Here is a 25,143-nt window from a genome sequence, read left to right as displayed (position 1 = left end):
GTAGAGCCACCCAATCTAAGGCACTGAATATGGTGAAAAGACAGGATGTATTTAGGACATGCTTTGAGGATGCCACAGACAGTATGAAAATCACCTAGTATATGTCTACACTACCCCGCTAGTTCGAACTAGCGGGGGTAATGTAGTCATCCGCAGTTGCAAATGAAGCCCAGGATTTGAATTTCCCGGGCTTCATTTGCATGACGCTGGCCAGCGCCATTTTTAAATGCCGGCTAGTTCGAACCCTGTGCCGCGCGGCTACACGCGGCACGGAGTAGCTAGTTCGGATTAGGAAGCCTAGTTCGGATTAGCCATAGCAAGGAAGCCTAATCCGAACTAGCTACTCCGTGCCGCGTGTAGCTGCGCGGCACGGGGGTTCGAACTAGCCGGTATTTAAAAATGGCGCCGGCCGGCTTCATGCAAATGAAGCCCGGGAAATTCAAATCCCGGGCTTCATTTGCAACTGCGGATGACTACATTACCCCCGCTAGTTCGAACTAGCGGGGTAGTGTAGACATACCCCTAGAAAGAGGGGAACTGAAGGGTGGGGAGAGCCAAATCCATCCACATGACCCTCTGAAACCTGAACAGTCCAGCACAAGACCAAAATAAATAGTGGAAACTGATGGCCATGCCAGGCCTCGGAGTCTTCTGAAAGAGAGAGAAAAAGTTGATGGTGATTCCAAGTTTCACACTTACCTTGTTGAGCTGTTCGCTGTCCTGTCCATAGAATGGTTCGGGCCACCCCAGGCTCCATGGCGGCTGCTTCAGCCTTCCTATGGACAGGCCTAGCGTGAGGCGGCAGCAGGGGTCGCCCTTTCTTGCACTCACTGCAGTGGTGAGAGCTGGAGCAGCCTGCCCTGCTCCGTGCCACCCCCAGCCTGCTGTGCAAACCCTCTCTGCAGCAGCAAGAAGCAGAGCACCCAGGGCACTCCGCTTCCCGCTACTGTGGAGGAGCAAAGCGAAGTAGGCTGGGAGGGTGGTGCGATGGGGTGAGGCCAAGCAGGCTGCTTGGCTGCCCCAGTTTCCTCTGCCATGATGAGTGCAGGGGAGGGACCTCTGCGACTGCCCCGCACCTGGGCCCCTGTAATTCCCGTTTGAATCGGGCATAGCAAGGACAAGGCTTGTGGGGAAGGGATGGAGCAGAATCATGGTGGGACTTGGGTGGGGGTGCCCTGGCTCCACACCTGGGATGCTGAGGGAGGGATTGCTCCAAGCCCCCTGTCTCTCTAGGGATGGCCCTGTTTATCAGGCATGATCTTAGGAGTCCTTGAGTGATATAAATAGGTCTTTGTGTTTGTACTAGTTCTGTCTCCCATTTTCACCTTTTCCCATTAACATTTGTTATAGTGTGTGACATTTTAATTAACTTTCGCTTAGCGTTGAGCTCACAACTGGAGTAAATGTGTAGACCCAGTTGTTATGGCCAAGGGATGCAGGAAATGTTAACACTGAGGGATTAATTCTTTTTAGTCTAAATAATTCTGTCTCTAAACCTCAGTGTTTTGAGTTTGTTTGATTGCAAATAACTGAGTACTAAAAGTGATGGGCCCCTGAATTTGTATGGAATGCTGGTAACATTAAAATAAGTGGTGATTCCTAAAATGAGGAACACTTGAGGGATATGTTTCAAAGGGGCCTTTAGATGTGTGGTGTTATAAACATATCCGAAGAGAGAGAAAACAAACGCCAAACATGTTCAATTACACATGCTAAGGGTAACGTAACTTTTTCTATACACGAGTGTTTCAAAAAACATCTATCTATAGGGAATCCCTCCTGTCCGTGAATTATAATATGCCGTTCGCCAAAACTGAAAGTATAGTAGTGGATATTATATGTTCACTTTTTGTCTTGCAGCTTACTTATAAGCCTTGCTGATGTAATGAATGATGGAATTGTTGATAAGGTAAAAAAGTTATGGTCTATGTTCATGTGGCACTGGCTACGGTCTATAGTATGGACCTTGCACATTCAGGGATGATGATTCTGCACACTTGCAACTTGTTAGTTGCTTTAACAATTTTATCATGGGGAAAGAGAAGTATAAGGTGGTTCCTGTTGCTCATAGAACTTGAAATATCCAAAGGAATGGCTCTTCAATTAAACAGGCGATTCAAGTGACTCTGAAGTGCTATTTTGCACTTGTGTTGCATGTGCATAGTGTGTCCTGAATGTATGTTTGTACAAGTGTCTCAATAAATCCTAGTTAAAAATGTCTTAGTATAACTTGTCATGGGCAAAAAAACTTTTGCTCTGGAAATCAACCCCGTGCAGATTGCTGCTCCGAGTTTCCAGTGCTTATTGGTATAATTGGTTCTATATAATCAGTACCTAATTTAATGTTAATGTTTCAAGTCTTTAGTTTCTAAATACACTTCAGTAGGTCAGTTTGTGCCTAAAAATTCAAGCTCATAAAGTGCAATTTTAATTGGCACTTGTGCATAATTCACAGTACAGTTGTGACACAATGTTTGTTTTCTGCCAGCAGTTCTCAGGTTGTTTTTTAATTCTCTTCACTTAGTGGTTTCCCTTAAGTAAGACTGAAAGTGGACATTTGCATTTAAAGCTGGAGTGGCTTTCATTAGTAACTGACCAAGAAAAACTACATCAGGTAAGTTTTATTTGTTTGATAGATATATAATGTCTGAATAACTTAGTCTGACATTATACTTCAAGGGAGCCTATGAACGAAGCTATTAAGTAAATAATCTACCTAGAACTTACATTTGTTTGATGGAGATTAGATATAAACTTCCCCGAGACTGAATGTGTTTAGAATCAGGAGAGCTCATCTAATTCCTGATTAGGTTAAAATAAGAAAAATGATGCAAACCCTTACTTAAAAAAAAATAGTAGCAGCATTTGACAGCATTGGTCCAATAATGTCTTTCTCTTCTCCCTGCTTCCTTTGACCACACCCAAATGATGTATGTAATGCAGTATCTGAGCCCCCGCATGGAGCAAAAACCAGCTTCCAATAGTGAGACTAGTTTGGGGCTGAGGCTAGAGAAGACCATAGTACTCTTTCAGTGCGCTAGTCTGCATCTCTCCTTTTTAAAAGGGTTCCCTTTTTGCCACATTCAACCAAAGGGCTTAAGTATACACTTCAGTTCCACAGAAGCCAATGGAATTTGATCCACTGCTGACTAGAGAGAGATGAGCCCATGTGGAAAGTTGAGGAGATGCTTACGTGCTTTGCTGAATGAGGGGCTCAGCTCCCCAGTGAAGGACTTGGCTAACTGAGGTCACAACATTGAAGACTAAAACTTAATTGACCACACTTACAATTTTAATACCCTTAACACTTAATTGAAAATGAAGTTGAAAGGTTCAAAGTGACTCTACTTCTGAAAAATTGTAATTGGAGACATGGTATACATCTTAAAACTTCCATCACCACTAATTGGCTCATCTAGGAGGAGCCCAGACTACTCACTGTTTTTACAGATACAGACTAACATGGGTACCCCTCTGAGACTTGTGGTTTGACTAGATTGTATTATCTCACTGATGTGTATATTTTTGTGGCTACATATGCACATGGACTATCTGATAAGGAAAGGCATCTGGGAAATGCGGCCTATCAATTGATAGGTGTGAAAATATGAAGAACAGAGCTTCACTGGCTAGTTCATGAGCTATATAATCTATACCTGGATGACACAGCAATGAATGAGTGATACAAGTCACTTTTAGCCGTGTTGGGAGAAACTGAAGGTGGCCAACAACCCTAGTCATTGATTTCCTCAGTCTATTGTCCTCTGACCTGAACAGCACTTGTTCCACAATGTAATTTGTGCACCCAGATTCATACACCCCTCCATACTGCTTATGAGATGTGGATCTAACTCTGTGTGAAAACAATCTTGCTTCCATTGACTTCGGTGACAAAACACACATTGATTTCAATGAGAGCAGGATTGGAACATACAGTGCTTGGTTTCTGGTTACATGATCTCAATGCCTACCTGTTCAAAAGGGACTGAGTTGCATGCCCCTAAATGCCAGGTTTTAGGAGCAGATTGAAAAACTGATCATTTCAGTCTAGCAGCATGTCAGTACGTAGCCCGTGCATTTGTGCTCTACTGTGATTTTCGTCCTTGATGAGTTTATTTTTGTTGCTAATCTTTACAGGATAAGAATGGCCTAGCCACCGCATTGTTAATAGTCTATTTGGAAAGTGCTTGCAACCTTTCGGTAAGTAATTGTAGAAAGAAGCAGCCTGGGCTTCTAACTAACAATAGTTAGTGCTGCTATTTTTTAACACCTTCTTCAAAGATACAGAGAAATCACTTTGAATACTCAAATGGTGACACTGGTGTAAAGAAGTTCCAAACCCAGAAATACCTCAAGGTAAATGCATCTATTTTCTGTACACACCATAAAAAGACAAGCTACATGACACAAGATCTAACCAGTTGGGCTGGCTTCCATTAAAGGTAAACATTTCAGCCATGTCAGGAATTGGGGTCTGAATAACCACTGTTCTCTACATTGGTGGGCCGGAACTATCCCTGGTATCTTTCTACAGGCTCCATTAACAGATGCAGCCCACTGCTATACTGTGATTTCATTTTCACACTAAGGGAATGAGAAACAAAACTCAACTGCAGTCTTAAACTAAACCAAAACCCTCACCATCCTTACACAATACAAGAATCCTGCCATTGGACTAATCCATATCCTCATCTCCACTGCTGTAAGGCTTTCTTCTCTTTCCCAAGTGGAGTAATGGGCATCTTCCTTCTCAGAAATGGTCACTGGCGTCCTGTTTGCTTTTCATAACTCCTCTTCTCGTAGGGTATGTCCACACTGCAGTGTTATTTCGAAATAGCTTATTTTGAAATAACGCATCTAGACACAAAATGCATTTTTGAAATAGCATGTGGGGTTTTTCGTCTCTGCTGGAAGCTCAGTGTTATCCATCCTGGGCAGGAACTATCCTCCAGTAGGAAAGTGCATCTTGTCATGAAATTTCAAGGGCTGTACCTCTAGCTCTGTCTACAGTGATTCCAGATTTCTAGGAAATCCCCCTCGATTGAGGCCTGTGAATCATTTGGGCAGCTATATGAAAATGGAAATCTTTGCTGAGAGGAAGTATTTTTATCTGGTTTTCCCTCCTGATGAACTTCACATTAATAACTATAATTTATATCCATAATGCACAACAGTTTGACTTAAATATGAACCTTGGCTAGTGCAAGATCAAAATATGATGCTTAGTGTAGTAGCCATGGAAATTCAAAACTTAAGTTAGTTAAGAATGGTTCAGAATGTAACTTGTGTTGATATTCAAATAGCATGTGATTTGGATGATGCCTTCATATCATTGTTCATTCTTTACTGCTTATGCTGTCTCCTCCTGCAACATTACTGAGTTCATACTCACCTGTCTGAATTGGATAAGATGGTGCAAAAATATCTGGTGCAAGGAGGTGGCCATGCTACTTGCTGGTAACCATTCTCGTCAAGGGGGAACACCCCAAAATAGAGTTTTCTTTCTAAACATTTAGACTTGGATTTAGGCGATGTGTCTGCTTAATTCCTATTAATTTTAATAGAAATAGTTTGCCCAAATCTCAGCCCGCTTTCTGTCCCAACCCCACCCCAGCTAAATATTGCAGATTAACTAAAGCAGAAGTGGTTTTGTATTGCTGGCTGAACATGACTAATAACTGTCTTCTCTCCTTTTACTAAAAAATGGGAAACTGAAGATGGACCAAGATGCTTCCTCCTATGTCGTGCTCAGTGTGGGTAACAAAACTCTGAAAAGCAAGGTGAGAGGCTGCTGAATACTCCTGTGGTCTGGAAACATGGTTTTTTATGTGAAGATATGTTTGCTGCTTAGCTGGCTTAAAGCAACTAGTGAAAGTGGTAACTGGAATTAGATAGACAGAGTTGTGTGGCACACAGATTACATATAGAGGGACTGCACTACTTCACGCATGGCTTTGGTTTGTATTTCAAGTAAAGCTTGAATATAGAAGTATTAGGTGTGGTTTTAAGTACCTGTTGTACAGACACATTTTATGTGGTGGTTTAACTGGATGCCGGGGGCCAATGCTGGCTTGTTACTAGAACACAGAGCCAAAAGCAGTGGCTTCTCAATTTTTTTTTTCATAGAGTGGTTCAGCTCACTCTTACATAATGGTGTCATCACATGAACCACATCCCTTTTCATGAGTGCCAGGCTGCTATTGGCCCCTGTTGTTCAAATACATTTTCCTCTCTATATTTGAAACAAATTCCCATCACCATCTCTTGCCTTCACTCTGTCAAATTAAAATGTTTTTTCCCGCTCTCCTCCTCGATCTATTTACTCTTTGCAATGAGTTTCTTCTCAGTTAATCAGTTCTCACCTTGACAGACACCCATTAACTCCATTCTGCTTACAGCCCTACAATCACTTTTATCACAAGTACATTTTGCTCACCTTCAAATTGAAGTGAATCCCATTTCTCATACACACAAGCTCAATTTGCCTGCACTGAAATTGAAATATTCTCCCATTATCATTTCCATTCCCTCTGCCAGTGAAATTTTGGTTTTACCCTAATCATTGCCCCTTTAGCTGTTTTCAGTCCCTTCCCAGATTCTCACTTCAGTCATCTTCCTCCTCCTCATCAGTTCTCCCTTCTCAGGCATCCTTGATGCTCCTCTCCCATCCCCAACCAGAGTGCCCTGCCAACAGTGCTTTTGGGGCTGGCAGAGGCAGTCCATTTGATGGAGCAGATTCAGCAAAGACCCTGCTGGCAGTCCCAGCTCTCTGCATTTTATGAGGAATAAGGGCTCTTCTGAAAGAGGAGGTTTTTCCCACATTTCCCCCGTGCAGCGCACAATTCGCGTACCTTTTTCTGAAAAAGAACTGCAGTGTAGACATTGCCTGAAATGGTCTCACAAAAGGGATTAGAGCAGGGGTAGGCAATAATTTTTAATGAGCAGCCACTTCAAGAACTCGGTAAGTGGTCAGGGGCCATACTCTTTGATGTCAATGGAAGAGATAGAGTAGGGGGGCAGAAGAGAGTGTGGAATCCGGGAGGGAGTTAAGGTGAAGGGAGGGGGTTGTGATTTGGGGTTGCAGGATCCAGGAGGACATATGGGTGCAGGAGGGAGATGCAAGGTCTGGGAGGAGGTTGTGACCTGGATAGGGGTGCAGGTTTGGGTTGTGTCCTGGGACAGCAAGACCTTTAGGAAAGCTACCTGCCTTCCATGCCCTCCCACCACCACCACCACCACCACTCAAAATGGCCAGCTGCAGGGTCCATATGTTCTGAGTGCAGCTCCCATTGACCAACTTCCAGCCAATGGGAGCTGCAAGATTGTGCTGGGGTGCACAAAGCCTCTGCCCCTGAGAGGCTCACAGTGTGTAGAACACGTGGCCCCTGCAGCCAGAAACTTTGAGTGGTGTGGGGGGCTCAGAAGACTAGGATCCTATCCAAGGCTCCTGCTGGGCTGCAAGACTGGTGGCAGCAGGCCAGATCTGGCAGGTGGCAAGCTACATACTGACCACTGCGTGGGCTTGTGGACCCCAGCCTGAGAATCTCTGCTCCAGCCTCTATCCTTCATTCCTACCGGCTAGTACCCAGTGGAATTCAGTGCTAGTGACTGTGAAAGCCACTTCCTGTTATCTGGGAGGTTCCACTTAGAAGCAATTTGTTTGCTTTTTGGAGACACAAAGGAATCCTGCTGTCTGCAGGTTGTGGGAATGCTAGTCAGAGTGGATTATAACCTGGCTGACCTATCTTGGCACTCGCTTGTTCTGGCTTTGCCAGCCAGAGACAGCATTTGTGTACATGTCTGACTGGGGAATTTCATTCTCTCTATGGCTATGTCCACACTGCAGTAGTTTTTTGGAAGAGGAAATGCAAATGAAGCGCTCATTTGCAAATCTCGTGCTCTCATTTGCATTTTCTCTTCCGATCCTTTTTGCAGAAGAGGTGTTTGAGGGGAAAAAACCCCACAGTGTAGATGAGGCCATTTGTCAGGGAAAAAAAACCTTTTGCGCAAGATCCTGTAAGCCTCATTTTTTATGGAACAAGGGATCTTGCGCAAAAGGGTTTTTTCCTACAAATTACCCTGTCTACACTGCGGGTACCCCCACCCCCCGCAACAATCTCTTCCAATCCTTTTTGCGGAAGAGAATATGCAAATGAGAGCACGAGACTTGTAAAGGAGCAAATTTGCATTTCTTCTGAAAAACTGCTGCAATGTAGACATAGCCTATGGGTTGGATAGAGCATTTGGCTAAAACATGGTACTGGAGGCATGCCCATTCCTACATCATTGTTCTGTGTACAGGCAGTCCCCGGGTTACATGGATCCGACTTACATCGGATCCCTACTTACAAACGGGGTGAGGCAACCCCGCACTAGCTGCTTCCCCCCAGCAGGCCAGGGAGACGTGAAGCTAGCGCCCCTCCCCCAGCAGACCAGGGAGACGCGGAGCGGCTTTTCTCAGCAGACACCTCAGCTTGAAAATGAAGGACTGAGGGAAGTGAGGTGTGGGAGAATAAAACTGAGCTCTGGAGAAATGTTTGGCTAGAGTTTCCCCTACAATATGTACCAGTTCCGACTTACATACAAATTCAACTTAAGAACAAACCTACGGTCCCTATCTTGTACGTAACCTGGGGACTGCCTGTATAACCCCAACTTAACACTTAGCTGAGAACAAACAACTAAAATTCCACAACCCTGCTCTTTCTACAGACCTGCAAATTCAATAAAGATCCGATGTGGGGCCAGGCTTTCACATTCTTCGTCCACAGTGCCCAGTCCCAGTCGCTTCATTTGGAGGTGAGAACGGATGTGCTTCCCTTTCTTTGTCTGAATGTATGGTCTGCCTTTTGATGTCTAGTTACGGTGGATACGGCCTTGATTCCGTCCTATACATGCTTGCTGGGACTTGTGTTTAAGCTGGAATGCAAGCAGTCATTGGATGTGTGCGCTCCCTTTTGGGGAAGAATGTCTAAAGGATTAATTAAATCTTTGGTCCCTGCAGAAATGTCTGTGCCAGTTCTGCTGCTTTGGGTCCCTCTCTACTTAGATGTATGGGATTTGCTCTTAAAGTATATTAACTGATTGTGCTTTCTGGAATGTTGGCATGGTCCTGTTCGAATGCAACCATATTCTCTAGTAGGTCCTACAGTGGACCAACCTCTTCTTCTTTCCGGGTTTTTGGTCTGCTAGACTATTCCAAACTTCTTCTAGCTTTGGTGTATATTACATATATAGCAATTTTGCCTTCCAATTAAAACCTCCTTCTTTTCCAGATAAAAGATAAGGATCGGCAGAATGTGCTGGGAACCTTGGCTGTATCTCTCTCTCACTTGCTAAAGGATTCTGAGATGACTCTGGATCAGAGATTTCAGCTGGATCAGTCTGGTTTAGACAGTTTTATTAAGATGAAACTTGTGTTACGGGTATGTTTTAGTCTTCTATATACTCTCTTTACTGACTGTCCTAGCAGAAGCCTGAATGTTACTGAAATAAACAGATAAATCTCTACACAGGCTATGGAGTGGATAAAGTTTTAAATCTGTACACCCCAATAAATAATAATTGCTAGAAGTAATGAAATTATATTTAGGCTTAACAGCACCTGAATAAAAACCACACGAATCTGTCCAGAAAGATAACACCCAAGCTAAATGGATCGGATTTCCTAAATTAGTTAATGCAAACATACAGAAGAACTAAATAAGATTTAACTCATGTACTGGATGTCCTTGCCCTACCCACTAGCATAGGATTTTTTTTTACAAATTGTGTATATTTAAGAGAAACACTTCACATTCTCCTCGCTTTATCATTTAACTGCTAGACTAGGGTGTAAAATAATATAGCAGTGGTAGCAGCTCTAACATTAAAATAAGATGCTAGTTTCAAACTTAATTTATCCTAAAAACTGGTCCTTCTGAAATATATGCTGCATCTCATCTCAGTTGGTGTGTGTTTTTGGTCTCATTCCCTCCTCCCCTGGAAATTTTGCTAAGTCAGAATTTTGAAGGTAGGGGCCAGTATTAATTAAAGCCTAAAGTTAGGCTGCTAAAATGAATATTTAAACACTTAAATAAGTGACCTGATTACAAAAGTGGGAAACACCCAGGAGCCCCAATGGCTGTCTAGGCCACATATATAAAATAAAAGGCCTAAATTTGCATTCAGTAACCTAACAATAAACAAACTGCCCCAATATTGACAATGGTTTGTTAGGAAAGGAGACCAGTAAGACCAACAGGAATTGGGGTACTATTAAGCTAGGTAGATCCAGTCAGGCAGGGACTAATCACTTAGTGTGCATATGAAAGCGCTTACTTCCTATCTTCTCTTATGAAACCAGAGACTCTCATTTCAAAAACACTGACTATTTCCAGGTTACTAACAGGAAATGAGTACTGTGCTACTCAGAATGTACATGCACTTAAAGGATGATATTCTCTGTATTTCCTGGTTTTAGGTCTTGTGCATCAAGGAACCTGATCCACAAAGCAACAATACTGGTGGCAAAGCTCTGAAGCAAGTTCCTGTACCTGCTGCAGAGAAGGGTGGAAACCAACGCAAAAGTCCCCTCCCACCAAAAATAGAACCCTCCAAAGTATCCCATGTGAGCAAAGACTCTGGAGTGCCTGAAGCCAAAGGAGCTAAAAAAGAGAGCACTGCAGGCCTTACTGTAATTGAGCACCCAGCAGGATCTGCTGTAAATGAGAATTCTGCTGAGTTTAATGCACCAGCAGGTTCACAATATCTGGAACCACACCCGTTGGTGACTCTACCAACAAGAAAACTGGAACACAGTGCTGCTCCCAGTGTTGCTTCACTGAGCTCTTTTGCCACTTCATGCTTTGAATTAGACAGCAACCTGGCTCTTAAGTATGTATCCTACATTTGAATTGTGCTTTACCTTGTCATCCTTTTTTTTAATAGGCTTCCACCATGTACACGACTATTTAAGTCAGTAGTGGGCTGAGGTTTCAATTCCAAAGATTTAGCCAGGAACTTCTGTAAACATTTCAGTCAGTAGCTCTCCAGAAGCTTATTTGCTTCTGAGATCAAATTCAAATCTGTGTAAGCAGATGCAGCTCCTTGCCTTTATATATTCAGGGGAATTGTATCTCCTTACATGAAGGTTATGCATTTAAGGCACTCCACATGGTTCACATAGCAAGTCCTACATCCCATCATTGAGAAGTACACTTGTCCTTGGGTACAATAAGCATATTTTGGGGTTACAGGTAAGGATAGAACTTCAGGTGTTACATATACTAAAGCAGAACCTTGTGATGCAAACAGACAAAATCAAGTAGAAATGGGTTGTGCCCACAAAAGCTCATACCACCATCTACATGTTTGTTAGTCTTTAAGGTGCTGCAAGACTATTCATTGTTTAAGTTTTTCCGGTTACAGACTAACTTAGCTACTCCTTTGAAGCTTCAACGTCAAGTAGGTTTGGCTGACTTTTTTTCCCCCCAGTTTTGAAAACTGAATAACTTTGAATGGTTTTCACCATCAATGCATGGATGGTCTCATTACGAGGCTGGAAAACTGTGTACGAGCCAGTTCTGCCATTAGGTAAGGTCTGACCCATAGGAGTCAGTGGGAGTCCTATGCATCTGGTTCTGTATAATTAACTCCTTTTACATGAACTGAAAGTAGCACAGAAATTTGTCAAACAAGTAGAGGCATCAAACCAATTTCAGCTATTTAAGGCAAATTAAAATAGAAAATTCTTATGAATCTCTGCTGCTGTAGGACACTGCCTATGTCTCAGGGACCATTTAGCATTCCAGGTGATGTACAAAGACATGATACCAAACTAATCCACAAATGGAGGATTACACATTGTACTGTAACTTATTAAAGAGCATTTACAATAATCAAGCATTTAAATTCTTTATGGAAGCATTTGCTGTCATCCTTATGCTACACTAATAGCAAGAAAAGATACCAATATAATAAATCAAATGACTGTCTTCAACATTAAAATTAGCATGGTTTCATGGTTTCTATTTGTAGGAACAAATGGAGAATACCAGAAACAGGTAAGTGCTGTGCTTTGAAACCTGGGTTTCCATTTCTGAAGTTGAAATGCAAGATCTGTTTTGGTGAATGACTGATTCAATGAGACACTTGATTTCAATGCATTTTTATGTAGATTTTCCCCACTGACCTTTTTTCCTAACTGAAAATGTACCTTGACCCCCTGTATCTCCTAGCGCACAGTGTGTACTAATCTTGTGTGTGCATCCAGATGCTAAATAGCTGAAAATCCTGAACATGTAACTTTCTTACAGTGGAACAAATCTAACTGGAATGCCCCTGGGAGAGATCCAGCTCGCTGTGCGATACGCCTCTTTGCGACGCAGTCTCATTGTGATGATAAATGGCTGCAGGTAACACGTATAGACTGTTGTTTGCATCTACCTATAATCTAAATGAGACTAGCTTTTCCTGTACAAGTTAATGCTTCATTTCAGTATGTGTATCTCATGCAGCATATGTAACACAGCAGTGCTAACACTGCTGTAAGAAACACTTGCCGACTCCAAACTCTAATTTTACTAGGCATAGGAAAACTAATTGCCACATCTCAATCCAGCAGTCTGACAATGACTGGTACAGCAGGTTCAGTGGAAAATGTCCTATCAGATGTGTTACTATATAGACACATTATGGAATTATGTGCCTATACAGTATCTTTACTACCACTAATGGTTGGCATGTGCCCTGAAACACAAGGGGTACCTGCCTTGATTCTCAAGAATAGATACCTATACTTAGCTACCTCTAAGTGGCCTCATTATTCAAAAGCAGTGTGTAGTCAGCAAGTCTAAAAACTTTATAGAACTGAATTTGGAATACCACAAATCATTCCTTGCTTACAAACCACCACCAAGACTATTTTATTCGACAGCCTAAGTTTGGCTTATTACTAGAATAAACCCAGTAAAGAGCTTCTCTAGTGTATCAACACAGACTTGTCTTCTTTTAAAAGAAACTTGATGCCACCTTCTAATCGTGGAGTAGATCCATATGTTCGTGTCTACCTGCTTCCAGATAAAAGACGGGCAAGCAGAAGGAAGACTACTGTTAAGAAAAAAACATTCGACCCCCATTATGATGAAAAGTAAGTAGAAAACTTAGAATCACTTAGTGCTGAAATATTATGGACAGAAAAAATTAAACTGGTTATTCTAAAGCTCTTTAGCAGGCACTCCCTACCCAGTGAAATAGGTTGCATAGCTGTATGCATCTGTCATGCATAAAGGACTATGATGCAAAGACTATAGGAAAAGCTGTAATAGGTTTTTGTTGGGGACTGGAATTTGCTTGTAATTAAGGTTTGATATTTCCCCGCATACACCAGTCTTCCCTGTATTTCTGGGGTAGTGATGGGCAACTGAGGCTAGTGAGTGAACTACCTGAGGTGCCCCTCCATCTCAATGGGCTGCCAGATTGTCATAACCAAGACAGCAAAACTGTCCTAACCCAAGAGATTAACTGCCCTTGTGTACCTAGAATTTTAGGGTGTGCCAACTGAACCATAGCCGTGCTATGACATAGCCGTGCACACTCTGCATCCAGTCAGTGTTGAGTGCAATCAGTATGCACCTCACTTCCTTGCCCTGGCTGTGTGTGTCACTCTAGTAATACTGGTAAGAAAAACTGTGGATGGTGTGACGGCGCATTGGGGTTTTCCTGTCTCCTGCACCCCTGTAGTGGCACGAACAGACTCCAGTAGAATAGAGGGAGTTTATTGCTTCTCCAGGATACAGCACAGAGGTAATCTGGTTACAGGAACTGGGGCTAGGAGGCCTCAGTGCCCCCGCCCCCCTTGAGATGGGGGGTGGGGTGGCTGGGCCCTTCAGTCCCAGCCCCACTCCCTAGCTCCTTCTCCCCTGCTTCCCAGACAGCAACTTCGTTAACCCACTTCCAGCCCTGCCCCCAGTCAGGGCTCCACTCCCCTTCTTCCCATTGTTCCGCTCCCTGGGAGAACTCAGACAGGTTTGAAGCCCCCTTGCATGACGACTCATCCCCTGCCCTGCTGCAGCCAGTGGAGGTCACTCACAACCCAAGTCTAGCAACCAGCAAGGTACCCATACTAAGTCACAGGTGGAAACTAGTGAAATCTGGCAATCCTGTCCATAGGCACCAGTAAACAAAATGTTTCACTGGCCATACAGAGAGCCCCCTGATGGGCCAGAGGTTGCCCACCACTACTCTAAGGCCGTCCTTCCCAAAGTTCAAGTAATGCTGAATGCTGCTGCTTGACTCTTACTGTGTATGTGCCTGTTGTATTCTGTGTCTCTATTGGTCTCTCTCGGCATTAATCTCTTTCTTGTGGCACACCAAACCAACCTTTTTCTCTTTAATCAGACCCTTTCTTAGAAGCCCACTGACTGCTTTCACAAAGAGTTTAAAAATGTGTAAGTAACTTTGTTTGCATAGGGTCACACACAGTAGTGCTTAGCACATTAGTAAGACATGCTACTCAACTGTTTGGCCAACATTTTTTAAAATGACTGAGTGCCTCAGTTTTTGGAATCCCACACCTTGACACTGCAGAGCTGTTCATTGCTTTTTGAAAATCAAGAGAGACCGCTTAGGTAGGCACACAACCAGTAACTATTTAAAAATCTTGTTTTTGTTTAAAGCTGGGGAACTGCTGTTTTTTATTCCAAGGATGACTGCTGTGTATATGTGTGTCTGTTCTTTCAAACTCTCACCACTGCTATCAGGAGCACTTCCTCTTCTCTCCCACTCTTCTTTCCAACATCAATTGTCCTGTACTACTTATAATGCTGTTCATGAAATACATATTTGCTATCTCAAAACACTTCACCTTAATCTGACTTCTGGAAATACTATTTAGCAATGATGAAACTCGCTTCCTCTACAGCACCTCAGCAATTTTGTCCTCTGGTTTAAGTATATGCTAGAATTGTGACCAAGAAGTCAGTTACCACACTTCTTCCTTCATAGGCTAAGTTTGTTTCAGAAACACGCCCTCACGTGTGACAATTGGATTGTGAGCTACTTCCAGCTGATGGTTGTGTGTTATGGCTATTTTGCTTCTGCATGTGAGGGAAGAAACTGACAAATAGCAAATCATTCCAAAACACACATCTTCTGTATTGCCATTGTTCTCCTGTACTGAAGAGTGCTCATCAGCCCTCAAATGATTATCTAGAAGAGATCTGTTTAACAACTAATACGATTAAAGTATAGAAATATTACCACAGACAAGTAGAGGGATCTAGTCTCTAGTGAACTGGTAGGGTATGAGCCTTTCAGACTGGTGCAAGTTGCTCTGAGCAAATGTTAGGGTCCAAAACAGCAGTTATATGTTTGTATTCAAATGGATAGTGAAGTTCTCAACCTTTACCATTTTGCTTTGTACTGTATACTGTACCTTATCCCAGAAAGCACAGCTATGACGACACTCCTGCAATACTAGTTTGTTCAGTAGTGGCTGTGAAGTTTTGTTTTATTATTACTGTTTGACTTTGCTTCTGGTCTCTTGGCATGCACTTACATTTTTTTTTTTTTTTTTAGATTTGAATTTTTTGAATCTTTGGAAGAAGTCAAGAAAAGGACACTAGACATTGCAGTCAAAAATAGCAGATCGCTTATTTCACGTGAAAGAAGGGAATTGGGAAAAGTAAGTTAAATTATGAAGTACTATTCAGTTTTAAACAGTCTTTCCCATGGAAGCTGACTGTACCTCTGTTCATATTCTTTTGTATAAAACTTTCTTTTAAACTGTTTTCTGGCCCTTAGTATCACAGGGGATTAAAGCTTTCTGCCATTAACTTGGAGTTTCAGCAGCTCAGGCTAGCCAAGGAATAATTTTTATTTAAAAAGTTTTGCATGTTTGGAAAAAATGTACGACAAAATAGGATGAAAAGCCACAAACTCAAACTTTTGTGGAACTGAAATTCTGCAATACTACTTTTAGTAAAGAGCAAAATATTTTCACTTCAAAAATATGGCCCTTGGTTGCAAATGAATCTGGGTTCCCCTTGCAACTTGAGTAACTTTCTGATGGAAGTTTTCTGGCAAAAGTGAAATCTCCCCAAGCAGAAGAGTGAATTTTCTACCCCTTGCTCTGATGGACAGTTGCTCAGAAATTGTCCTCAGTGCTGAGGATGGTAACAGAATGCTTGAAGCTCAGTTCCTTGCAACAGAAGCACTGATTGGCTGTAGAATTTTGACTGGATAAGAAGTTAATTATACATTTAAGCTTTGCTCACTCTTGCAAGTTTAATGCTGACTATAAAATATGGCATTTTTTAAAAGGTGCTGATTGACTTGTCAAAGGAAGATTTAATCAAAGGCTTCTCTCAATGGTAAGTCTGTCTTTACAGCTTCAAAGCTTGCTAAATAAGCTGTATCTTAAGTGAAACACCTTTTATTATAAGTGTGCTACTTGACTTCCAAAATTATGGGCATGTGTTTTGTAACTTGAGTGAATAGTTAAACTGCAAATGTACAATTAACTTGAATTAGGAACCAAATTTAAATGGTTAATTTATTTTCATTTCAAGCATTAGTTTTGTACAGGCAGTCCCCGACTTACGTCGGATCCGCACTTATGAACGGGGCTTTCTCGCCCCGGAGGTCGAGGTGGCGATTGCTACCTGCGAGCTCCGGGGCGAGAGAGCCCCGTTCGTAAGCTGCTCCGGTGCCCCTGGTCTGCTGGAGACCATCTCCAGCAGACCAGGGGCATCGGGCGGGTACCCGCGCTTCTGAGGCTTTGCCAGAGCAAAGCCTCAGAAGCGCGGGGAACCGCCGCTGCTGCCGCTTCAGTCCCGGTGCCTGTGGTCTGCTGGGGACTGTCCCCAGCAGACCACAGGCACCGGGACTGAAGCTGCAGCCACGGCGGGGTCCCGCGCCTCTGAGGCTTGGCCAGAGCAAAGCCTCAGAGGCGCGGCTCTGCTCCCTGTGTCCCTGGTCTGCTGGGGGGGGGGGAGCGCAGCTAGTGTGCCCCCCCCCGCAGCAGACCAGGCTTTTGTTTTGGACCCTGGGGCAGAGCAGCTGGGGCACTGCCGATTGGTCCTGCAGCGCTGCTCTGGGCACTACTGGAGCAACCCAGCAGCACCCCAGCTGCTCTGCCCCAGGCGTCCCCAAGTCAGCTTCTGCTGAAACTGACCAGCGCTGACTACAGGAAGCCCAAGGCAGAGTTGCTCTGCCCCGGGCTTCCTGGAATCAGCTGCTGATCAGTTTCAGCAGCAGCTGACTTGGGGACGCCTGGGGTTCTTAAGTTGATTCTGTATGTAAGTCAGAACTGGCGGTCAGTTTCAGCAGCGGCTGAATCTGGACGCCAGTTCCGACTTACATACAGATTCAACTTAAGAACAAACCTACAGTCCCTATCTTGTACGTAACCCGGGGACTGCCTGCACTAATAATCTCAGAAGGAATTAAACTAAGAAGGTATATTAATGCTATTTGCAGACTAATGTGCAATAGTTAATGGGGTATCATTTGCTTAAATGCTCTTAGTTTAATAACCTGGGAGACAGAAAATCTTAATTTGCTAAGTTTTAATCAGCAATACTGATCTGACAATTTTTAAATTACAGTATTAATGTATAGGAATTGTTAAATTGTAGTGTTCAAGATTGTGCCTGTCTAATTTCACATTTGAAAAGTTTAGTGATCATGGTCAGGCAACAGAATAAAAAAATAACCACAGCAATGTCAAACATTTAAAAATACCTGCTCCAAATTTTAAAATCACTTGTAATTCTGCATTTTGAAATCAGGTAGTCATGACACACACTAATTTGCTGTCTCCGGCAGGTATGAGTTGAGAACGTACAGACAAAGCAGAAGATGATGTCCTGTACCATGTGCCTTACATGCAATGACTTATATTCTTTATATGGGGGGGTGTGTATATATGTATATTCTGTAACTAATCTGTTTTTAAAACTTCAGAATATTGTACACAAAGCAAGTTGTGAGATGATGTGTTTATATTTTACCCTTTTCAAATGGCTGGCTATCATTTTAGAAAAGGTAGAAATTGAAATTTTCAGATTTAGACTAGCTCTGGAGGTGTTAAACCAAGAACAAAGACACAGGCATTAGGTCCTACAAGACACATCTTCAAAAATTTTACTTTCCATATTTGATTATTCACTACTTAAGAATACTTCCAGCCCCAAGAATACAGCAGGTCTGACTTATTTAAAAAAAAAAAGATAGATGTCACTTCTCTATGCTGTCTGTATCTCTTGTCTACAGAATGCTTTAAAACTATGGCAGTTGCAGAACAGACTTCAACACTTCACACAAAGAGCTCAAAGAGAAGCTATTGCAATCCATTTAGAATAGTCTAAATACTACTGTTACAATTCAACTATTCAGGAGCTTTTTATAAAGCAGATTATAGATGCCATCTGGAAATGGATATATACAGGGCTTGCCAGCCGCGCTGTCTGGCGCAGATCACCGAAACCCAGCTCTTCCGGGTTTATACAATCTACTCGCCACAGGCGAGTAGATTGTATAATCTGTCGAGCCCTGGATATATATATATACACACACACGTAAAAGCCACCAAAGTAGGGTGACTGTGCCAAATTATCAGCAGGGATTTATCTGATGCCTTAAGGTTGAATTTATTATTGTACTTAACTATTTCTAAAGTCTTGTAAATATTGCTAAGAATGCACAGTCCACTTTACTTTTATAACAGACTTTAAGTATGAGGCAAACTACTTCCAGGAATTTAGTATATTTTAAAATTTCAAAATGTACAATAAACCATTTTAAAAAGGCAATTTTAATCTTGCTTGTGAAACAAATGCAACCTCTGAGCCAAGATCTAGCTCTCAGTAGCATAGCTGGTTCAAAATACCAGAACAGGCTTGCCACTAAATCTGCATTTGAAAGCTAACGCGTTTCAATTATCTAACAGTCTAGTCCGGCTATATTCCAGAACTTCCACATCCTGTTCCCCAGAATCCTAATTGTCAATATCCCAAAAAACTTTTACAGCAGCCAGCCACAAGTCCAGTACAGGTTGAACCTCTAGTCAGCACTCTCTGGTCTGGCAACATCCCTTATCAGCAAGTCCCATAAAGTTTGTTTACAGCAACCAGTCCTGGCTCTGTGGTGTTTACTGTTGTTTAACTCTAATTCACCCTTAACTGTCTAAAAGCCCAGGAAGCAGTGGAGTGTTGGTAATGCTGCTAGCCACTACTGACATCCTGTAGTTCAGCACTAGTCAGGTCCAAGGGTGCCGGATTAGAGAGATTCAACCTGCAGTAGATAAAATGGGTCACTGACTCATACAACTAGAACTGGATCTTATTCATGAATTCTAATCTAATAAATCACTGCAGAAAATAATGTAAGTGAATGGCTAAGGTGTTTCATTGTACTTTTTCCATAGAAGTTGTGTTTAACATCTATGGCAGCATAGCTCTACATACTGTAACTGATTTTACAGCAGAGATAAATACCAAAAGGATCAATCATTTTAACACCATGCCTGTCTGGATTTGGTAGAGTAGGATGGACTGAAGTTAACTCATCTATATATTTTCAGGAACATGATCTCTTCTCTAACCTGGTAATGGACTAATAAAAATGCAATAGTAAGATTTGCTAACTAACTTTTATTTTAGTCAAAAAAAATTATAAAAAACTGTACATCAGGATCAAACACGAGGGAGGTAGCTGTAAATTAGATTTTACTTACAGCTGAGTTACATTAACATCTTCATCGAACTAGCAGTTTGAGATTCTGCACAGTAGGTACAATGTCATCCACATTATTGATTTCTGAAACCAAGTTAAAAGCACAGCAGTGAGTCACTTGTATACAGGAAGAATAGTGGTATTGTCTACAAGTAGAAATTTTAGCTTCAATGTTAGGACACATGTTATTACAGCAAATAAACTTTACACTTAAATTCTCTGGGAATGGGTTGTTTGGTCAAGTTCTTTAGGGTGCTGATGCAAATCCAGCCTCCCTATACCTGAAGTTGGGAGTAACAAGTCAGTCAGGCTGCTTTTTTCCAGGCATCCAGCTGCTACTTGTTTCATTTGTGCTACTGTTACTAGTAAACATCTTACTAATTGTTTCCTTACAATTTTAACAATTCCCAAGAGGTATAACATTCTCAAAGAAGATTTTTCAGACTGTGAACCTCTAAAAATGAGTAAAAATCTAACATGTAGCCATTTGCATGGTGTGCAGCTCAAAGCCAACCTGTAAGCCCTTATTTACATGACTACCAAGAACTTAGATGTTTTCATCCCACACACATGCAGGCCTATTAGCTAAATTCTTCACCTACTTGCAGTTAAGTGACAAACAGATCCCTTGGGTATGACTCACTATATACTTCAGCAATTGAAAATTGCTTTTTAAAGTATGATCCAAGAATGCACTGGGAAAAGTTACCCACTGACTGGTCTGAATGAGCAGCCACACTGAGTGCACTCACTCACCTCATTCTTTAAGGCAGTAAGTAGAATTGCTCTGATTCTTTCCTAATAAGTTTATGGGCATGTGGGGGGAGAATTGTAGAATGTAGCACGTAAGCTGTAGTGAATAAGGACTAAGCTGCTCGGGTAGGTTACCAGCCCCTGCGTTTTAGCCTACAGTTCCAGATAAGCATTACTAAACTTGACCCAGCAGAGTGGATGGGATGGTGTGAGGAACAAAGGGAAATAAAACAGTCCAAGTTAACTCTGGCTAGGCACACAGTAATACTTTTGCTGCAAACCCCCTAATTAAGATCCAGAATAAACTTGTTCTATTCCACCTGCACTGAGGCTCCTCTGATTCCCCATTCCAATGCCCTGCAACAAGCAATGTGTAGCATGCTAGCAATGTGAAGACAGAAGTTCATTTATTGACTCCACTCCCTGTTTGGAAGTAAAGCCTGGGAACATCACGACTGTGCACATATGCAACACATTGAAATTTCTACTGAAGGTCATTGTGGGTTGAGTGCAAAGGGCTGAAACCATGTTGTAAACATAACTTACCTAAAACACAAAGTAAATCTTGAATAAGTGCTTGAAATACAGGAAAGAAGTCTTCATGTTCTTCCAGTCTGTTGATAATACTGAAATGAGTCAATTGTAATTTTAAGTTTATGGTCCTGTGCAAACTTACTGAAATAGTAAATAGCATGGCTTTGTTCTTTACAGGACTTGATTTGAGCAGTGGTTCATATATGTAATTAAGAATATTGTCTAACAGGGCCTAATAGCAGCTGCTTCAGAGGAAGATGTAAAATCTTGCAGAAGGGGAATACTACTGATTCTTGCTGTTCTTGGCTGTATACATTTCCTGTCAAGCTCCTTTCTCTATCTATAATGTGAGAAAAAGATTTTTCAGTTAACTTTGATGCTTTTCATTGAATGTCTTGGGGATAAAGAGGAGAGCCTGATGTACCACTATCTACTTGCAGCTGCCGCCTCTAAAGTTCTTTTCCACTGAGGGTTCAAACACAAACAAGCCCTGAAGCTAGGCACATATGGCACAAGTGAAAACATTATGAACCAGAAAGACATTTAAAAAATATTTACAGGGAGCTTAAGGTCACCTGATCAATGAAATCAACCAACCAATTTCCCAATGATTATTAAGATGTTTCACCTGTAATAATAGTTCTTGCTATCACACACACTCAATATACTTTTTGTCTCCCTTGTAAGATTCACAACCGACTAATAGGATATTGGTTTAAATTGACTATATTTTCAAGTAAAATACAGAAATTTTTTATCTTGACTTTAGCCTTAGAACCATATTTTCCTGAGTCAAGTTCTCCAGTCCATTTATTCTGGATATTCTATCATGCCTGTACTTCCACAACACAGTTTAAAATGGTGATGCTGAAAGTTAAAGAAAAATCCTAACTGGTTCTCGTAAGTTGAATATCATGTGCGCTTATATAGGTCACAAAAGCCCAAATACCTTTGGATGTCTTCTTCGGTTCCTAGCAGCTGCTCTACCTGTCCAGTCACATTTTCATTAATTACGCTACATAGCTTTCCAACAGTGTTCACCAAAACAGCAGGTGGGGCTGAATGATCTAGAAATAATAAATATGTAACATGGAAGTATTCTGTGCATGAAGCAATTCTACTATTCTTGCTTTCATTAACTTTTTCACACCTTTTCTAAATATACCACATCTCAGTATTCTGAGGATACACCAACTGTAAAACTTGTAACTCTTTACTTCACTAAGGTTATGTCTACACAGCAGCATTATTTTGGAATAACGGATGTTATTCCAAAATAACATAGTCCATGTCTACACAAGCCGTTATTTCGACAATGTTGAAATAATGTTGAGCTGGAAGACTGCTGACTCAGAATCCTGCAACCCTCATTTTAAGAAGAGTAAGGAAAATTGGAGGGAGAGTGCTCCCTCTCAGACTTTCTCCTGTGTAGACAGCACCAAAAGCCGAAATAAGCCATTTGGACTTAAGCTACACAATTGACGTAGCTCAAGTTGCATAGCATAGCTTAGCTTTAGCCCTAGCCCTAACTGAGAATCCAATGATCAATAAGGCTGTTTGAGCGAGGAATCTCTTAATGGTTCAAAAAGCACATGTGACAAGAGATTCAAATTCAGTTCAAATCACATGGGACTAAAGAATAAAGTATGCTGTACTACTACATCTTCTAACCTGCAGCAAGGATCCAACAGAAACTCCATTTTTCCCAGTCACTCACTGTAACATTAATTCCCTCCATCATGCATGCCACAAGCACAGTGTGTTTCCTCTTACACACACGACTGCCCAGCGCTGCTGCCTCAACAGTGATTTTACATCTCTTCCAGCTATTCTGGGCACCCAAACTGACCTGGACAGAGACATGTGACTGCTTTTGAGGCTTCCCCATCAGAAGTCATTTTTCTGTGAGGAAGCAAAAAAAAAAAAAAAAAAAAAAAATCTGTGGGTGCCATGAATTCTGCGCACATGCAGGAATGCAGAATTCTCGCAGAAGTCACCTCCAGAGCAGCCAAACAACTAGTCCATACTGGTAAGCCAAATGGGAAGTGTGTTGGGAAAGTGTTTTCCAGCAGCAAGTCCATGATCACAGAAAAACCAGAAAGCAAAGTAGCTGTTCCTTCCTAGGAGTAATGAGCGTATTCTCTAAAGTGGCACATATTTGCTTTTGACGTTCCACTTTTAAAAAAAATACAAGTGAGAAAAAAGTTAAGCAGGCAAGCTCTGGGGGAAAAAAAAAAGACAAAATTGGCCATGCAAAACAAAATCACTGAAGAGAAATCATGAAAGAGGTCTACAATAGCATATAAAACAATGAGCAGTCTTGTGGAACTCTAAAGACTAACAAATATATATATAGTATCATGAGCATTCATGAGCAAAACACACATCTTCAAATGAGCTTGAGTGGAGGAAAAACAAAGGCTGGTCTTGAGGACAGATTCAGTTATTTAAGTTGTAACACTGAAAAAAAATGCCCAAAGATCTCTAAATGCAGACAAAAACTATCTTTTAGATTCTATGCCCTGACACATTCTGCAGGGAAACTCAGAAAAGACTCCAGTTCAAAAACAAAGGACTAGAATGTAACTAGCAGAAGGTAAGTTCAGATTTCTGGTTCTGGAAGAGGCTGGCTGCTCTCTCACGGGGCTGACTAAAGAGGGAAGAGCCTAAAATGGAACCTACTATAATTTAACTGGTGGTTTATTCCTGGCCAGAACAAACTTTGCTTTAATTGCTGAGGTGCATTAGTCCCTAAAAAGCATACACATTTCTACAGAGAGCCTATTTCAAATGGACTCACTGGGCAGAGCTCATGGTAAGAAACAGGTGTGCTGGAGTACAGAGCCTTTAGCGATGGTGCTTACCCTAATAGAAGAATGGGAGTCCATGGGAGCCTCATACAGGATAGGGGTTCCTCCAGGAGACTGTTTAAAAGCTGGGGCATAGCATCAATCCTGCATCTTTGCACGAGTTTCCCCTCTTCAAACTAAAGGATGGTGACCCTGCCTTGTTTTTATTTTTCTATTCACAAACTGACTAATAATTTCATATGGCTAGTGCATCATCTCCTCTTAGGTCAAGATCAACTACTTCTCAGACAACTTTTAGATACATGTAAACTGGCTGAAAAACAGTAAGTTTTTACCTAGTTCTAAAAGATCATGGAGGTTTCTCATAGCATTGGTCATTTCTCCAAGTTTTGTGTAAACTTCATTCATTCGTGGATAAACTCCATTCAGAGAATTCACATCAAACAACTTTTGGAAGTGACACACAATTGCATATAATGTCTGTAAAGAAGGCATGTGGCCATTCTGTAGCAAGCACAAAAAATAACTTGTTAGAAAAAATTATTGCTTAGCAATACCCTTTAAACAATGAACCACATGTAAACTAAGCTCTGAAGAAAATTAGACCAACAGTAGGAATGAATTCATTCCGACAAGACATTCTTTAAAAAAGTGCTTAGCCAGAAATGTCCAACAATGTTCTTTTGAGATTAGGGTAACCTCACTTTTAATGGACTGGAGAATATATGTAAGGATTTTCATTTCTGATTTAGAACTAGACAAAATAAGATAAGGGCTAAAATGATGATTACACATCTTTAAGCCAAATCCATGCCTTGTCTAATTCCTTTGATTAAAGTTATACCTGGCATTAAACAATATTAATAGTTTTACCATCATATTTATTTTCATGCATCTTGCTCTGAAGCCTTGTACAGGCTTGGAAATGCACAACTCTAAATTAATATACAAAGAATACAAACATGAATTTCAGAGAAGTTTGAGATATAGAAAACAAACTTCTGAAAACTTACCTTCTCCTTATTTTCTACTTCTTCCAAAATTGTATCTACTATGAACTGTAGGTCTTCTACACGAATGCATTCACTGTTACATGTGTCTATTGTGTGCCAGGGCACCAATTCCAGGGATAGCTTTCTCAGGGATCTATGTAAGTCCTTTTGTAACAGATAAATAATTCAACTATTAAAGGCTGCTCAAATTTTAAAGAAGAATACCAGGAACTTAATTATTTTATAAATAAGAATTAGACTAATTTAGTGCAAGATGCATAATCCAGTGTTGCAGATTGTAGATTCATTTTTCATGAAACCAGTAAACAGAAGCTTTT

The 25,143-nt window shown here is 41.5% G+C and overlaps 2 protein-coding genes across 11 annotated transcripts in view; one reads left to right on the top strand and one right to left on the bottom strand.

The window, feature by feature from the left end:
• ESYT3 (extended synaptotagmin 3) overlaps positions 1-19,942 on the top strand; it is a 60,256-nt gene extending 40,314 nt beyond the window's left edge. Inside the window, exons 11-22 of the mRNA XM_075933202.2 lie at positions 1,861-1,909; positions 2,525-2,614; positions 4,138-4,200; positions 5,718-5,780; positions 8,713-8,799; positions 9,276-9,425; positions 10,463-10,875; positions 12,297-12,395; positions 12,998-13,129; positions 15,559-15,664; positions 16,303-16,352; positions 17,809-19,942. Of these exons, the coding sequence (XP_075789317.2) occupies positions 1,861-1,909; positions 2,525-2,614; positions 4,138-4,200; positions 5,718-5,780; positions 8,713-8,799; positions 9,276-9,425; positions 10,463-10,875; positions 12,297-12,395; positions 12,998-13,129; positions 15,559-15,664; positions 16,303-16,352; positions 17,809-17,845 (1,339 nt within the window). The 3' untranslated portion in view covers positions 17,846-19,942. The remainder of the gene's footprint in view (positions 1-1,860; positions 1,910-2,524; positions 2,615-4,137; positions 4,201-5,717; positions 5,781-8,712; positions 8,800-9,275; positions 9,426-10,462; positions 10,876-12,296; positions 12,396-12,997; positions 13,130-15,558; positions 15,665-16,302; positions 16,353-17,808) is intronic.
• Positions 18,207-25,143, bottom strand: part of CEP70 (centrosomal protein 70) — a 30,522-nt gene continuing 23,585 nt past the window's right edge. For 9 of the 10 annotated variants that reach the window (XM_075933203.2, XM_075933209.2, XM_075933207.2 and 6 more), the window contains 6 exons: positions 24,827-24,970; positions 24,149-24,317; positions 21,953-22,070; positions 21,016-21,095; positions 19,718-19,800; positions 18,207-19,275 (listed from right to left, as the gene is read on the bottom strand). In XM_075933203.2, coding sequence (XP_075789318.1) covers positions 19,739-19,800; positions 21,016-21,095; positions 21,953-22,070; positions 24,149-24,317; positions 24,827-24,970 — 573 coding nt within the window. In that variant the 3' untranslated portion in view covers positions 18,207-19,275; positions 19,718-19,738. The remainder of the gene's footprint in view (positions 19,276-19,717; positions 19,801-21,015; positions 21,096-21,952; positions 22,071-24,148; positions 24,318-24,826; positions 24,971-25,143) is intronic. The other variant, XM_075933211.2, reaches the window with a different exon arrangement.

Source organism: Pelodiscus sinensis, chromosome 7 (assembly GCF_052426305.1).
Source record: "Pelodiscus sinensis isolate ZL-2025 chromosome 7, ASM5242630v1, whole genome shotgun sequence".
Taxonomy (NCBI): Eukaryota; Metazoa; Chordata; order Testudines; family Trionychidae; genus Pelodiscus; species Pelodiscus sinensis.
Note: the sequence above shows the minus strand (reverse complement) of the source record. Positions and strands in the feature narration are given on the sequence as shown.